The 17,415-nt window shown below is 29.3% G+C and overlaps 1 protein-coding gene across 4 annotated transcripts in view; it reads right to left on the reverse strand.

Annotated features, from left to right (window-relative positions):
* LOC106477179 (cytosolic carboxypeptidase 1-like) overlaps positions 1 to 17,415 on the reverse strand; it is a 58,809-nt gene that overhangs the window by 6,861 nt on the left and 34,533 nt on the right. For all 4 annotated transcript variants that reach the window (XM_022381436.1, XM_013937787.2, XM_022381434.1 and 1 more), the window contains 11 exons: positions 16,571 to 16,647; positions 14,995 to 15,096; positions 14,297 to 14,664; positions 11,503 to 11,649; positions 9,248 to 9,326; positions 7,766 to 7,922; positions 6,475 to 6,707; positions 5,829 to 5,955; positions 4,133 to 4,204; positions 2,605 to 2,713; positions 2,285 to 2,414 (listed from right to left, as the gene is read on the reverse strand). In XM_022381436.1, the coding sequence (XP_022237144.1) occupies positions 2,285 to 2,414; positions 2,605 to 2,713; positions 4,133 to 4,204; positions 5,829 to 5,955; positions 6,475 to 6,707; positions 7,766 to 7,922; positions 9,248 to 9,326; positions 11,503 to 11,649; positions 14,297 to 14,664; positions 14,995 to 15,096; positions 16,571 to 16,647 (1,601 nt within the window). The remainder of the gene's footprint in view (positions 1 to 2,284; positions 2,415 to 2,604; positions 2,714 to 4,132; positions 4,205 to 5,828; positions 5,956 to 6,474; positions 6,708 to 7,765; positions 7,923 to 9,247; positions 9,327 to 11,502; positions 11,650 to 14,296; positions 14,665 to 14,994; positions 15,097 to 16,570; positions 16,648 to 17,415) is intronic.

Consider the following 17,415-nt stretch of genomic DNA (forward strand, 5'->3'; position numbering starts at 1 on the left):
AAAGATAAGACCTTCTTATTTTATATTCTAGCTTGTCAATATCTGTAATTTGAGTTTCTAACTCATATGAAACTACAGACTTAGTGGTATGCTGCATTCAACATACCATATGTCACACAAAAATCAATGTTTATCTGTGTTTTTTAACATTTACTTTTAAATTAAGAAATTGAGTAATGCATAGTTCTAAAATTTGAATTACAATACACAGTTTGATACCAAACTTATTGATATAAATTGATGAAATAGTAGTTCAACAAATGAGATGACATGGCCTTTCACCTGTGATCTGTATCGAAAGGGTTAATAATAGAAGTGATTGAGTGAAACACTTTTAAATGTGTAGTTAAATATACCAAGATATCTTCTTTACAAGACAGACAATGGTCAAGTACAGATCATGTCAATGTTCTTGCTGTAAATACAGGTGGAATAGTTACCCTGAAAATAGTAACATACACATTTACACAAAATTGTTACAATGGAAATGGAACTGTTTGAAAACCGCTGCTAAGAATAGGTAACTAAACTGAAAAGTTGAAATGGACATTGGACCACAAACATCAGAATGAGAAATGCTGGAGACTTGCATGAATCTAAGATCGAATTATTCAGCACCAATCAAAAACAGTTTGTTCAATAACAGAAAAGAAAATGGTATTTCATTCACTGCACATCTACAGTGGAGCATGACATGGATCAGTCCAAGTTTGAGTTACATCTCAATTAAAAGTGTTGGTAATTGATGCCAGACTAACTGCTAAAAAAGTATAAGCAAATAGTAATCCATCATGCCATTCCCTCACAACTCATTGGGCAGGGATTCATCTCCCAGCAACATAATGATCCCAGGTATGCAGAAAATGTTGTTAAACAAATATCTTGATGCTAAAGAGGCAAATGGAACACTCACAATTATAGCTTGTCTTGCACAAATTCCTGATATGAAAATTCTAAAGGCTGTATGTGCTTCTGTAGAAACTGAGATCAAGATGATAAAGAAACTTGACTGAAATCTGCGGAATAATGCAAGAAGTGTGCAGCAATATCCCACAGTCATACAACAACAACAAATTGTACGGCAACATGAAAACAGGATATAATGCTCTGTGTATATCAAACAGCTCACAAACAAAACACTGATGCACAGTAAAACTGTGGTAATGTACCATTAATAAACTTTATACCATTTAATTGCAATTACTCATTGTTTGTGACTTTTATATGTGTATTGCTTGTGTGATTCCATAAGCATTTCCACAACTGCATATTAAAGTCCAAGCATTAATCACATTTAATATGCTAAGACTTGTAAAAATATCTTTGTAATATTTTTTATAGAAAATATTAAAGTACATTAGAGAGAAACATAGCCTGATAACCAAATAATAAACCAAATTTTAACAGTTTAAATGTGATCAACAATAACAGACAAAAATGATACTACAATATTTTTGAATATTTACAATATAGAATGCATTAGGCTATTTTAACTGACAATCAAGCTGTATGGTCAATTTTACCATTTGATCCTGATGAACAGAAATGGTAAAAGTTATTTCAGAGTATATACAATATGTACAATTATAGAAACACGTGAAGCTATATTAACTTATTAATCAGGCCATAAGGTAGACTTTTAACGTATTCAAACCTGATGAACAGAAAGGTATGTGAACTGTGTTTAATATAAAAACACATAAGGTTATACCAACTTGACAAGACCTTAATGTGGATTTAAGCACATTTAAACCTAATGATCAAAAGTAGTAAAAGTTTTACTACAATATATAAACTGTACAATCGAGAAACACAAGTTGTTTACGTAATAGGTCATAAGGAAGACTTAGGCACATTGAAACCTTACAATCGTAAGTGGCAAAAATGGTAATACAGCATAAGAAATGTGTATAATTACAGAAATAAGTTCTATTAGCTTTATAATCAAATTATAAGCTCAATTTTAATACATCAAAACATCTTTCATAGAAACAGAAAAAGTGATATTATAGTATATAAGATAAGTACAATAAAGAAAACCATTAATAGTCAAAGCAAAAAGTAAATTTTAAAATATCGAAACTACAAGTACAAAAAACAGTAGGAAACACTATAAACACTGCCTCTAAATGTACAAAAACAGGAAAATCTAGGGCATCAGTAATATCTACCAATATGACCAGAGAGTTCCTAATCATTTGTAACATATACTTTATAACATTTTCATGAATATTTTAAGATATTTCAAACAAAAGAAAAAACTTTTAAACAACACCTAACTTACAAGAGGAGTTTTCTCCATGGATTTCAAGTAGTAAAAAAGAGCCTTTGTATGAAATATTGAGGGATGAAGTTTTCTGTTGGGACTCAACCATTGTCGGTTGAGGTCTTCACCACTTAAGGAACACCGATAACTATTAATAAAAAATAAACAAGATTTTTAATTTTTAAGTCATCGTCAGACAATAACGAACAAATGAATAGACAGGTATTACTGATAATACAAGCAATTTGATATATTCTATTGTTCTGTTCAGAGAAATGCAGAAAGATAGATATTTAATACACTATACATATCAAAACCTTTGTATGCCTTTTTCTTACCTCCCATTGATAACTCCATCTGGATTTAACATAGGAACTACCTTAAAAATCATCATTTCTCTTAGCCTTTGGGCAGATGGTTTATTGCCAAGTAGAAAATCCACAGTTCCTAGAAAATAATGAATTGGTAGATCAATGTTTTGTCAAATACAGAACCAAAGCTAAACTCCTTAAAGAAAGTAGCTGGGATAAAGACTATGAATACAAATACCCATGACAATTTCAAAATTCCCACAATGACCTATCAATCACATCCAATACCTTGTTAATGGACACCTATGAAGAGAAGTGTTGTTTCACAATTAGTTATAACTGCTAGTTATGTATTCAATAGTTTTGGAACATAAATCAGAAATACTACTAATGATATCTAATATTTTGAAATTATGAAGTTTTTTCAAAATAAAAGTGGTAATTTAATTATCATGATCAACCTACTAATAGGTGGAAAGACCCAACCCTCAAAATTGAAACATCTTGCTTACAGATATTGTTTTAATATCATTTAAATGTGGATGTATTACAGGCTGAAATACCATGTTAAAATATAAGGTTTAATAACCCATAAGCTTTCCATCTCTTTAAAAAGAACTCTCCATCAGGTGGAATTAAACACTAACTTATAACATACTGTATTGACCCAAACTTGAGTAGGCCTAGAATTTAAGAAGACCTTACTTTTCAAAGATGAGAAATTGTTTTTCTTAAGTGCTAAAAAATGTACAGTAGACCTAAGATTAATAAGATGGTATCATACAAACAGATAACTTCAACAAAGAATAGGGGAAAATAAGTTTCTATACTCACCATTAGAGGGTGTCAGCATTACAATATTCTACCAAGTAAAGCTCTGATATTGTACACAGGGGGTTCAATTGAATATGCACTTGAACTATTTCTCAACAGCCTTACATGACTGAGCATGTCACCTTGACTCGGAACATAGTCCACAAATATAGAGCAAGCTGTATTTTTCAAATCTTACTTCTAAAATAAATTCGTTTTAAATTTGGGCCACTATGGTAGTTACATGTATATAAATAGAGTAAACATGTTTAAAACTGATAACATTTCCCATACAATCCATAATAGTCTAAAATGTTTTTAAAAAAATGTGTTACTATTCCACAACCAAACCATTTAAATCATTATGTAAATATATCTATATGTACAGTTCTTTCCTCATCAAGATTACAAATACTGTATACAAGTAATTTTTATATTGTTTGTAAATGTATAATTGAGACAAAAAAAAATTAAGGCAAAATCTCTTCATTAGATAACAACCAAAACAGTCGTGTTGCAGTCCAAAAAAAAGAAAAAAAGAGAGATTATGCTTTATATATATATATATAAATAACTCTCTTACAGAAGCCAAATGGCTCATCATCTAATTTGTGATACACACAAACCACTTTACAACATTCTCAAAGTCCCTGACTACACTGTACTATCTAGCACAAAGGCAGCCAAGAGAACAAGCTTGAAAAATCAGTGTGGCAATCCCATGCGATACTACTGTACTCACCTTTCATGGCCCACGAGGAGTTGCTTTCTCCTGGATGTACTCGGCCCGTGAGAAAAACATAAGGTCGGAGAGCTTGAAATCATACAAAATATGTTACATGTAAACAAAAACTTGTAATTCTTTTTTATTTTCTGTATCATATCACTAGAAAATCTACAGTAGTAAAAAACCCAAATGTTTTTATTATGGTCTAAATTGCCTCCACCAAAAAAAATTGTTAATATTATTGCCACAAAATAACATTTTTGGACTCCAAGGTTTAAACATCAGTGGGATTCTTCTTAATTTGACTTCTACATTTTTCTCTTGAAATCACTAAAAACAATTAAACAAAATTTTTTTTATTTTTAGATTTACTTTTTGTTTCAAATTATTTTCACAAATCATTAGCAATAGATTGCTAGTGCTAAGGACAAATTACAAAGAAAATTTATTTCCTTGGTTAACCTGAATAGTCTGTCTTGCCAAGATCTGTTTGAACACAATTTTGGATTGCTAGTTTACTCTAAGTATATAGATAACGACAACTGAAAATGTTCAAAAAATATTTTTGCAAAATATTTCATATGACTTTGAATTATAATACTAAATGTTTTCATTTTCTTAGATAAGTAACCAATAGGGTTTATCACGCTCAGCAATAAACAGGAAAAGAACCTGAAATATTGTTCTAAAAGAAAATAAGTACAAAGTGAATAAGTGTTAATATTTTTGGAGGTAAATGAAAATTCTTAGAGATAGTTATTTACCATTAATTACATCTATTTCTCATGATCTAGCAAATGTTTAAACCTTTAATATTTCTCTCTCTCTCCTCTCCCTTCAGTAGTGAAATTTTGCAATAAAGAAATTTTTGTATGTATATCATGTTATGAGGCCTAATATCTTTAGAACTGTACAGGCCAAGCACATGACATATAACCTTTATGTTACTGTCATCAATTCTCCCCAATGAAAACTAATACTTTTTTAGAAAATGTTATTCATAGTCAACATTTATTTTAAGCCCATGAAAATTGTACTAAACAGTTTATATACTTCATTTCAGAGTGAAAGAGAAACTTTCAAAAATCTTATAACATTATCAATCCTTTTGTATTGTTGTTGGTTGTAGTAGAAAGAGAAACTTGCTCTATCTCAAAATCCAATGTAAGGCATTCTTGAAAGTGTAGTAAGATGGTCAAAAACAGTAAAATATGTCATAAAGCATTTTATATCAGTGTTCATTATGACACAAGTCATCAGATATTTACATGTTGTTTAACATTCACTACTTACACAGTTATTAATAAAAAGCAACTAAATCATGCTTGAACTTAAGTATTTTTTCACACAATGTGGGAAATAAAAACTCAGATAGTTTAGCACAAACGTCTACATGATTTTTTTTTGCAACAATCCAGGCAAATATGCTTTGTAAGGCATTACATTCCCCACTACAGAAAAAAAACCTAACTTCTCTCTTACACAGGATATACTGCCTGACTAAGGGTATCTGCCCAAAACATCATATAAAAAATTAAGTTTTCATTTAGACATTCATGTTTGAACTTATTTTGTCACATATATGAATAATGAAACTTAGATTTAAAACATTTATTAACTGAATAATTTTACTGATCACAATGCATTTCATTTTTGAATCTTTTCAAATTAAAACATTACTCACAAACAAATTTATTTTTCACATTCTTACCATCAGGAGGTTGAGCTGTGATAGTGAGTAAAGGAACAGGATTGCCAGTCATAGAAGTACATAGATCTTGTTTCTTGAAGTACACCATAGTAGTGTCGTAAGAGTTTTCCAGACAGTATAAATGAGTCTTACAGAAACAAAGTGCAAAAAAAACATCAAAAAGAGTATCAAACAAGTTTTATAATTTCTAAGTTCTGCTTATGTTAAATACAAACAAAAACTTAAATGATTAAAAAAGGGACTACTCAAAGCCTAAACACATGCTAACCACTGGGCCATACTCACTCCAGGCTAATGATGACACTGAGGTGGAAAAAACAATCATTGAACAGCAAATGCAATGGTGGTAAATTTTTAGGTTTCAGATTGGTTTCATCCACGTTTAGAATTAAGTTAATTACAAGTAGTATATATCAAAAGAGCTCTTTGCTATAGCTGGTTTTCAAGTTTCTTCAAATATTAAGCTATTAATAATCAGTGTTACCTGATCCTGACACTGTAATTAGTCAGCAATATTCTCTACCAACAGAGAAAATGATTTTTTTTAATTATTTGATGCTTGTATCATTCTTTCTATCAGTTAAATATTTAAGATTAAGGTATCTATATATATATTGACAGATGTTAAAGTTCAAAAAATATTTACCTGTAAAAGGGAGTAGGTGTAGGGATAATGATATGCTAAGTAGCAGACATCACCAGCATGAGCAAATGACACTGTAAATGACAAAGTGTAGTATGGTTTTCCTCGCAAGATTGATGAAATTGTACCCTTTCGAATATAATGGTTCCTATAATAGGCAATATTACTCCCTGTTCGCACCCATTTCCCCCTTCCTAACATGCTCTCTTTCACTGAGAATAACACTGGACACATGCCTGTTAAAGAAAGTAATATTGTACAAGACTTAATAATAACATAAATATATGAAAATAAAATAAGAGGATTCATACAATAACTTATCATTATAACAGTGTGACAATTACATATATTTCAAAAACTAACTTATGAGGTTATTATATATTATAATACATAATGTACATGTCCATTATTAGGGACAAAAGATTGCCATGAGTATTTTTAATTCTGTCTGTTTAATCATGTAATTATCACAAAATCAGTGATACTGCATCAAATCTAATAACCAATGGAAGCTTGATGTTGAGCTTTGTCTCGTATCTAAGAAATTTTTTATATTATATATACATATATATATTAGTCTTTATAGTTTTCAGGCTTTCATAAATAGATAAAACTAATGCATACTCAATTTATTTTTCACACTTTGAAACTATCAAACAAGTTACTTGGAGGATTTTACTCACAAAAATGCTTCTGTATGTGAGAGTGAGAGAGAAAAACAATACCCCATTTGTAAGTCCTGGAATGCATCCTAGGTAATGTGCTTTATATGAATATGTTAAAAAGGCAAAACAAAGCATTAGGAGAATTACCTTTTGGTTATTATAATTACTTTGAATAAATCAATGGAAAAATATTATCATTTAGAATATTAACTGTATAAAATAATTTCCTTCAATTAAAAACATTACTAGAGTGGTGTAATTGACGATGTCACTTATAGGGGCAAGAAAGAATCCTAAAAAATATCAAAGCAAAATATTTATACATATGCACAAATGAAGAAGCACATATCATAGCATAAAGTTCAAGGTTTACTGCAAGACTGAATTAACAAGAAACCATAGTTGCTTATATCTTGCATGGTAAATGTTTCGAGTTGCCACCCTCATGAAATATGTTTTCAGCAAACATGTTTGCTGTAATGAGGCTACACAGAACCTACTACCAATGTGAAAAAAAATAAAATGTCAAAAACACTCTATGTTTATCCTTAAAAATAACGATAATCTGAATATTCCCTAAAATATCTTGACATTTTTACTTTTTATTTAATACTTTCATTTTCACCTACCACCAGTAAATATGCTGCTAGATTTTTCACAGTTGATGATATTGAAAGTATAAGGTAGGTAGGCTTCCATCCCTGAGACTTCAAAATAAAACCACTGATGATGGTAGTCTGTATTCATGTCCGAATTAAGAATCAAGTCATATTCCTTAGCTTTCACCTAAAGGTCCCAAATATATGAAACACAATGAGCTGTATGTTACAAAAACAAAAGTAATCACTTGTCCATCATTAGAGCTGAAAGGTTATCTTAAATATTTTTAATTTTGTACAATAATGAACTTTTCCCAAAATAAATAGCTCAGAATAAACAACAATTCTTAAATAATGTTTACAAGTTCAACCACAGAACATGTCACACAATTTTCTATTTAAAAAAAAAAGTTCCATGTATGTTGTTAATGCCACAGGATCAATAGAAAAAAAAAAAGGAAATTCAATCACGATATCTAAAGTTTGCTCAATCAGAAGAGTAAAAAATTATCCTTTTTGATAAAAGCACAAACAATTTGCTATTAAAGGTTTTCTTAAGTTCTTTGGAAGATAGAAAGGCAAGGCTGAATAATCAGTTCCTAGGATAATACTGTCAATTTCCCATTATTTCTAAATACATACAAGGTATTAGATATTATGCAGAAAAATGCAGTTTGTAACAAACATGGTGCTGTTTTTTCCGAGAGATTAAATTGGCTGCAACAGAGTTCCTGCCCAGCTATTTGAAACAAAAAAAGTACAATGATTCCTCTCACCTCACAATAATGTTATATTCAACCCAAATAAACATACTTACAACACTATAAAGTTCCTTGATACTAGCCTTCATTCATAATTTAATGTAACTTTGTATTTCAAGTTAAATTTTCCAAATTATGTACCACTTATTAGTGGGCTTTATATTTATAAACAAAATTTTTCATGCCTTTTCCTACAAAATGTGATTTGAAATTTCTTTGGAAAACGTTGTTCAACAGGTAATCAGGAAAAAGTCCAATAATTAGTAGACTTTAGACAGTAACTATAAAAAAAGCAGTTCTGTAGAGCAGGGTACATTATTGCTCTATTTGTATGATAAAAAAGATGCAAGCACATATCAAAACAAAAAACTGATAAAAACATTAAAAAATCTCAGTTACAGATATATGAATAGCAAGATGAATTTAAAAAAAAATTCACACTTAAAGGCAAAAATACATAATAACAGAAGCAACAATGTAATATAGATCTCACGAACATTTCTCAGTAATAACGACATCATTCTTTCTGATCTTAGCCTCAACAAACTCAATATGCAAAAATTAGATTAAAAGCAAATTATTTTATACATCAGTTTTTAAAATTTTCAAATATGTATAAATATACAAAAATTCCCTTTTTGCACACTTCCTTGGAAATAAATATTAATCTATACTACAACTATCTATTAAGACTCATTTGCATAAATCAGATCTATCCATATTCATTGCTTTTCACAATAATCATTCCTACCTTAATTGCTTTCCTTAAATTTCCACTTTCAAAACGAGATTCAAATTTAAGATTGGGACCAACATATTGCTGAAGAACTCTGAAAAAAATTTATTCAGCTTTTATCATTAACTGTTCTAACCACAACTGTTGTCACTAACAGCGCACATGCTATTTCATGTATTAGTCTTCCAAACTATTTACACAGACCTGCAATGGTTTTATTGTCTTGAAATATTTCATGTTCTACAGTAACTCCTGTACGTTGAATTTGAAAATGATATCCATTTTTTTCCATCACATACAAATTTTTCATAAGACGTCATAACGCAATACATAAAAGAAAGACCACAGCACGTAGTTTTGAGACTAAAAGACGCAGATTTCACAAAAAAATCAGGATGAATGAGAATACATATTCGTTTGACATCAATGTTCTTCCCTTTTCTTCAGTTTGTTTGTATTTTTGTTAACAAACATAATAATAAAAAATGTTCATTGTGGTAAATAAAATAATAAGTTGATCTAAGTAAGAGTTTTGTTTTTCCCCGATCTAGTAAAAAAGTCTTACATGACAGAAAAAAAACGAATATTATTTTCAAAATCTACGTAGTTGAGTTATGGAAAATCTGTTATTAAAACCAAAACAACTTTTATGAAGTTTAAATTCGCAGGCCTGTGTTATTTGCTAAATATAATGTGGTGGCCCAATATACATATACCATTAATTAATGAGAATAGTACACTAGAAAATTTCCAAAGTTAATCGGTTAAAGTTTCATTAAACATACGTAAATTTTTAAATTGCCTCTTTTGGAAATAAAATCCATCCAAATATTACATATCTCAGAATGTTTTTATTTCTATAGTGCATTGTTACAATATCTGAAGTTTTTTAATTAAAATATTCTATCTGGATAAATGCGTTTTGGCTTTTATGACTCCTCCTATTTTGAGGAATCAAGCGTAATGTGACACACACACTGGCTTTTATATGGGTTTATATGGTATGTCATGAATTATATTTATATAGCAATTATTCAATAACAAACTCTAAGATTCAGAGATGAAAAACACTGTTCCAGAAAAATTATTATTGATTAGTTATGCTAAAAATATTACTGTGATGAAAAAAATCTTTCATCTCAATTGAGCTTAGTTTATATTTTGGGGAAATACTTTTAACCCTTTTGCTGCGTAATTTGGATATATCCAAATAAACATATATATACCCACTGACTGCGAAATTCAGATTTACCCCACGACTATCAAAAAAAAAGTTTCCCTCTACTGTGACATGCAGGAATACCCCCCTGTACTTGAAACAATTGCCAAACCTGCATGCATGCTGTCATCTGTGTTCTATGCCATGAAATCTGGATATTCATATGCCTCTTTACAAAATGGCCAACTTTGCAGGAACATATATAGAATCTATATAAAGACAGCATCTTTTAACCTTAGATATTGTTATCTAAACAACTCGTTTTATATTATGATTTTGGCCTCTTAATGATTTAGTTTTGCCTATGTTTATATCATTTACTGGAGAACACCTTTCTTTTCATTTTCCTCAATTTTTTGTCTAAATCATTATTTTTCACTATCCAATACAGTTTTCACGGAATATTACTGTCAGATATCGAAAATAGAGCCTCTTTCAAAATTGAAAAAGCAATACAAAGAGTCAAATTCACACACACTTTTATGTTTTGGTGGATAACTGACACTTTATGGGAATCAGCCTGAAAATCAATTGCACAGTTAAAGGATTAATATAGTCATAACAATATAGTTGTATTGAAAACTGGAAATAAGTAAAAATATAATACAGAAAATTAAAATTCTGTAAAACCACAAATATTTAAATGGAAAATTCAATGGCATCTTTTTTAATACATTTAAAAGTTCAAACTACTAAAGTTAATGAATCTCAGCATTGGAACAAGAAATATTAAATTTATTTGAATATGATGTTTGACATCTCTATGAAATCTGAACAAGAATATATAAAAAATAAAGGAAAAAAAATATATCTATTATTGTCACAATTTGAATTTCTCTAAAACTATTATTGTCACAATTTGAATTTCTCTAAAACTATTATTTTCACAATTTGAATTTCTCAAAAATTGGCTTATATTTTTGATATCTTTTTTTTATATTCTGTAACTATATAAAAGAACTCAATATTTATATCCAGCACTATGAAGTTTGAATTGCCAAAATCTCTTGACTTGGTTCTTAATGTATTAAATATGAGGAAATATCTTTACCTTTCTTCATCATTATTTTTGAGTCCCTGGAATGTTTCACTCTGAGAATTTTCATCACATAATAGCTGGTCAAGATCATACACCATAAGTAACTCATCCGAACAACTATAATTCAACCTATTCTCCACATGAGTAAGTAACTTATTCCTGAAAAATTATTATAATACTTTTAAAAATTTCATATTATAAAAATTAGCGGTTATCAACATAGTAAATTAAGATGCACATGTAAATAGCAATGACATGAGAAGAATATTATGCAAGTATTCAAAGAATGTAGGCTCACAGATTTTTATATTAAAAATATTTCTTGTGACTGAAACTAATACTTATAAATCAACATTACTTTTAAGTTCTAGCATCTTAAGCTTGTAGTTGCCAATCATAAATAAAAATACTTTTCATAACTATACCTAATGTATTATGAAAAATAAGTTGATACAAAATTGTGAATAAAGTCTTATACTAGCCTAAGAGCAACAGAATGAGTGCAATGTTTCTGAATCTGTGAGGCGATTTGATGATAATATTGTTTGATCATCATAAATAATCAAAAATAAAATAAAACACTTCTCCCAACTTAACAGAGAAATAAAAAACTCAAAACAACTAGGAAGTGATGACTAGATTAAAAAAGATTCAATAAAGACAAAGTTAAGTAGTTCTCCAGACATTTTGAGATTATTAACCTACAGACTGCTCAACAGAATATGTGCTAAGATTTAAAAAAAAACTCTTTAAAAGATCTAGACTAAAACAAAGATTAAAAACAAACTAATTATTTGCAACTAAAGCAGATAAAAGGATATTTTAAGCTGATGTGTCTCAGTATCAAAGTTCTCTCATTAGACCCCAACTTATATCAGCACTTTTGATTAATATCTCATTAAACATTCTCAATGTAACAGAAAACCTTTATGATCATAGGATGAATGTATGTAGCAAATAATGTAATAAACATATCAAACATTTTAAGTAACTTAAAAATGGATAAACGTAAAGAACAATTTTGGGACTTGGTCTTCCATAGCTCTGACTTGAATTCATAATCAGTCCCCCCAACATTTATTTTTATTCATAAAGTAAGTATTGACTGGCCAGAAAATTGTCACTTCATTCAAAAAAAGGTCATTTCTGAAGGCTGAATCTAGGATACATCCTTAAGACTAAATTACACAGGAATAATTTTTAACTCTCTTACCATGGGCTCAGTTAATTCAAGCGAGTTTGTGAGCCCAAACTGACTTTTAGTTTCCACACTATAATTTTGAATATGTATAGTGTATCTTCACGAAATTTTGCAAGCTTTCGGTATATATTGTTATTCTTAGCATTCACTCACTATTTTTCTATCAAATATATAATAATGTCAGGAAATGTTCAGAAAACCATAATTATTAATGTATAATAAAATTACAGATTTGTCCCAGTGAAATCATCGGGAAATCCTTTGACCATTTACATTAATCCTCTCATGTTACTTAAGTGTTAAATCTATCTTCCTTTCAATAATCATAGATCTCTCAACCCTGGCCTGAAAAATACATCAGTTCACTACTGGTCATAACCAAAATGTACATTTCTTCAACTTCGCCTACCGTAAATAAGACACTTGATACATATTTATACAGAGAAACACATACAACATTAAAGTCACGAGTGTTTCAGCTCCAGTTCCATAAATTATGAATTTTCTAACCATTATGGATTGAAAAGTTTAACTTGGCAACTTCAATTTACATCACTTTTCTAAAAATGACAATCTACTTGTTTCAACTGACTATACTTTGTCTATATATATTTGATTCATACTAGCTGTTTTCATAAGAAAAAAGTTAAGCTGTGAATAAACATTGAAAACAATTTTGTCCCTTTCACCCAGCTTTTCGTCATCTTAATTTAACTTTACCAGCAAAACTCTACAGGCAACTGTTTGTGCTAGGAATTACTAATCATAGTATACATACCTCACTGAAAAAAAAAAATTCATACATTTTACTGATATAAACTGTATTGTTTTTATATATTAAAAGTGGTCCCGCTTACTGAAAAAATAATAGTTCTTTAAGAACTCCAGTTTCTGAGTACTACATTTAAAAATTACATTAATATAGATCTAATCAAACCCTCATGTACAGTCCTAGTGAAAGTCATGTTCTTGTTGTGAGGAGAGTACCTTTATTTAAAATTCTGTTCTATTATAAAGAAATGGTTGTTGCACATACCACAGTTAGTTTTCTAATTTTCTGAATCTTGAATACCCCAAAGTGTGAATTTTTTTATGGATTTTGTTTATGGTGCCATTCAATAGATGGTGTAGGAGTTTTGGTTACATACATAGATATTGACATACACACTCCATCCATCATAGTAAGATTAGATGTTTACTTCAATTTTTATATTTTTCCCTTTTTTTGTTATTAATTTGTTTACTGTGCATTTATTTCCTTTAGGTAAATTTGAAGATAATTAGCTAAGAAAAGAAGAATTATTGCTTTATTGTTCAATAAACATGTGATGCTTGTAAAACAAGAATACAAGAGAATTTTTAACATGTTTAAGAACTTTAATGAAAAAAACAAAGGCTTGAGATTTGAAAATTAATTTTCATCAGCAAATAATATTTACTATAGTTAATTACATGTCCATATTTTGAATAAAATTTAGATGCTTTTCACTAAAGTTAAAGATCACTTAATCATAAAACAGTTCATTATTATTATCTATCCAGTAATATAAAGGTTAAGTTATAAAAAACATAAATCAGCATGAAAATATATCTAAAATGGCATACCTACTGATACCAGTTTTCTGTGTGTTTAATGGTTCAAGAACAGCTCGGCAAGGATCTCCTTTCATTTCAGGGTAAGCAATCTTTACAAAAGGTATCTGGTGAAGTGTCCTAGAAGTCATGTCTTCATATACTTCCCAAAAATTCATTTTTTCTAAAAAGTCTTCTCCTTGTTTGATTTGTTTTGCACTGTTGAGCAAGATCTTTCCTTGATTACTACTCTCTTGGGCAAAAGTCTTCTCTGAAAACTTATTATTCAACTGCTCCCTGTCATTGGTTACTATTAAATGAGATTTTTCATTAGAAAATATTACATCTGTCATTTCATCACCTTCTACTGTGTTTCCAGTTTGTGCAGGATAAGTTGGAATCTGTAGGGAAAGAAAGATACCTTTTTATTTGAAGTTTATTCTTTTTCATTGGATACTGTCACGGTATGTATGAAATATTTTAATTTCTAGAAATTGTACTGATTTATTATTTGAAACTAAATCATTAGTTCATTTCTTGTGGAAATATACCAACTCAAATGCATTCATTTATGTTAATTTTTTGTTGTTGTTTTTTTTTGGGGGGGGGAGATAATGCAACTCAATGTCACTAATAAATTTTTACTTCTTTAAAAAAGTAGTATAATATAAGAATAAGGTGTGATATCCAGCCAAAATATAAATACATTAGCATGTATAGTCTGTACATACCCTTTCAATGTGTTTACTTGTTATTTCTGAGAAAAACTTAGAATAATTCTTCAAATCTTCTGTGTTGGGTTGGTCTGTAAGAGCTTCACAAGGAACTTGAACCTTTTTTTAATTCAAAAAAAATAAACAGTCTCCATTAACTATAATTTATTTAATTAGAATTTAGTACATAAAACTTCCTGTAGGTATCCAGTTTATGGAATCTAACAAAACTTTTTTTTGAATTTAAAGAAAACATCATAGCATAGCCACTGAAAGTTGGAATGAAGCAAACCATACAATATAAGATTTTTCTTTTGCTTGAAATTAGTGTTTCCTTTAAAGACTATCATTTTCATATAACAAAAGATCTATTTTTATCAGCCTAAGCGACACATATAACTGCGAGATTATCCTAAAACACTCTACATCACAGAATAACACTAATACAGATTTTAACTATCCTACTAATCCATTGTTTATGTTTAAATAAAGAACAAGATCTCCGTTTTTAATGATTCTTTCAGGTTCATCCAAATGTAGTACATTTTGACATTCGTATCAAACATTGGCATCAGTGTGACATTCCATTTCAGCCACTTTAATTGCAAAATAAAAAACCGTAATTTAATTTCAAAATTTATAATTTTTAACATTTATTTTGGTTTATATAGAACAGAATAAAGTATAACTATACATATTGTTAGCTCCTTACATATTCTAATAAAAGAAATACTGATAATCATGAAGTTCATAAACTAACACATGAAAATACATTTAAATTTGTCATGATTAGTTTATATTAATTAAATATTTCTATTATAATAGCACTAATAAATTTCACTATGTTAAGTGCCAAAAGAAAATAAAGAAAAACAGTTTAGAGCTTTCTAACACAATAAACTGGCAAACAATGATTTATAAACATAATTAAGTGGTTTAATTTTGGGAAAAATACTACTTGTTTCAAAAGAACATTCAGGTATATCAAGAAGACAGACAGATAATACAAGAAAACAGTCCAATGTCCTGTTGAAACGTGCATTACACCACCACCCCAAATAAATCAATTAATTTTTATATTAGCATAATGTGCTTCCATACTCAAGCTTTCTGATATATTCATGTTCCTTTTCAACTAAATATTTTATACATGTACTTATAATTCTAGGCAGTGACTAGTGTTATTCAAACCAATGCAGTATTTTCATGTGATGTCACATTCTGTCAAATTATTTGCCAAAAGAGAGGGTTGTTCATACTCATATACATCATGTAAGTTTGTTAAAAGAAATTTCAAACGAACCAATAATAATCACTGTTAAAAACAGAAACATCGTATGATTTATACTTCAGTTTTCTTTAACGTAAAAAGTTCATTTTCAGATCACTCCACTATTTACTGTCTCTGAGAGCAAAACTACTTTCTCCCGTAATTTCTACATACTTTGTTATGGTTGTGTATTCAAAGCTTACATAAAAAAAAATATATCTTCTTGTGTAATAACAATTTGGTTTTCAAAAAAAATATTTTAGGAAATAAATATTTTACCTAATCATTAAGTAATTTAATACAAAACCAATATAAAGAACAAACTTCAGTATCCTCTTGATCAGAAGTTTCATCATCAGAGGAAGAAGACACACTTTCATCATCCAGAAACTCTCCAACGCCTATAGAATAAAAAAAAACTAAATAAGTACAATGTAGATATGTTTCACTTACATGTTTCAACAACTCTTGCAATACACAAAATACTTCCGAACCAAAAAAATTATTTTTATTTCTGTACAATTAATAAATAATTTCATAAAGCAATATAATATACTGATGATAATGACTTTTTTATATTGGAAAAATACAAAGCGGTGTGAAAAGATTCCCTTTGAAATATAAATTTAATTATTATTTTTTATTTAAAAGTCTTGACATTCAAGTAGTGTTTACCACACGTCAAATCCTGGCATTTAAAGTTTCTATTAAATAACTTATCGATATAGGTTTGAAATGAAAAATATTATTTGAAAGCAGCTTTTATACAACCTATAAAAATCCTTCATATTTGTAAAACACCCCCCAAATTAGAATACCAGCTTCTGACATTCAATTGTTTTACACAAGATAATACACAAGTTATAGCTCTTTCTAGCCTCAATTATATTGTTGCGTCCAGCGAGGTCACGTGACTAGTGTCACGCCACCTATTTTCTAGAAATATCTTGTTCCTTCGTGAATGCCCTAGCATTTACTAGATATATGCTTGTCTGGTATATATATAAGACGCTCACAACGTGACGTGAAAATGTGTGTGTAGGTAGTGAGTAATTGAACTGCAGTCAGAAAGTATTGTTGCGCCAGCGAGGTCACATGACTAGTGACGCCACGTTTCTAAAACTATCCTGTACCTTGGCGAATGCTCTAGCATTTACTAGATATAGGGT

Source organism: Limulus polyphemus, unplaced genomic scaffold (assembly GCF_000517525.1).
Source record: "Limulus polyphemus unplaced genomic scaffold, Limulus_polyphemus-2.1.2 Scaffold163, whole genome shotgun sequence".
In the NCBI taxonomy this organism is placed as follows: Eukaryota; Metazoa; Arthropoda; class Merostomata; order Xiphosura; family Limulidae; genus Limulus; species Limulus polyphemus.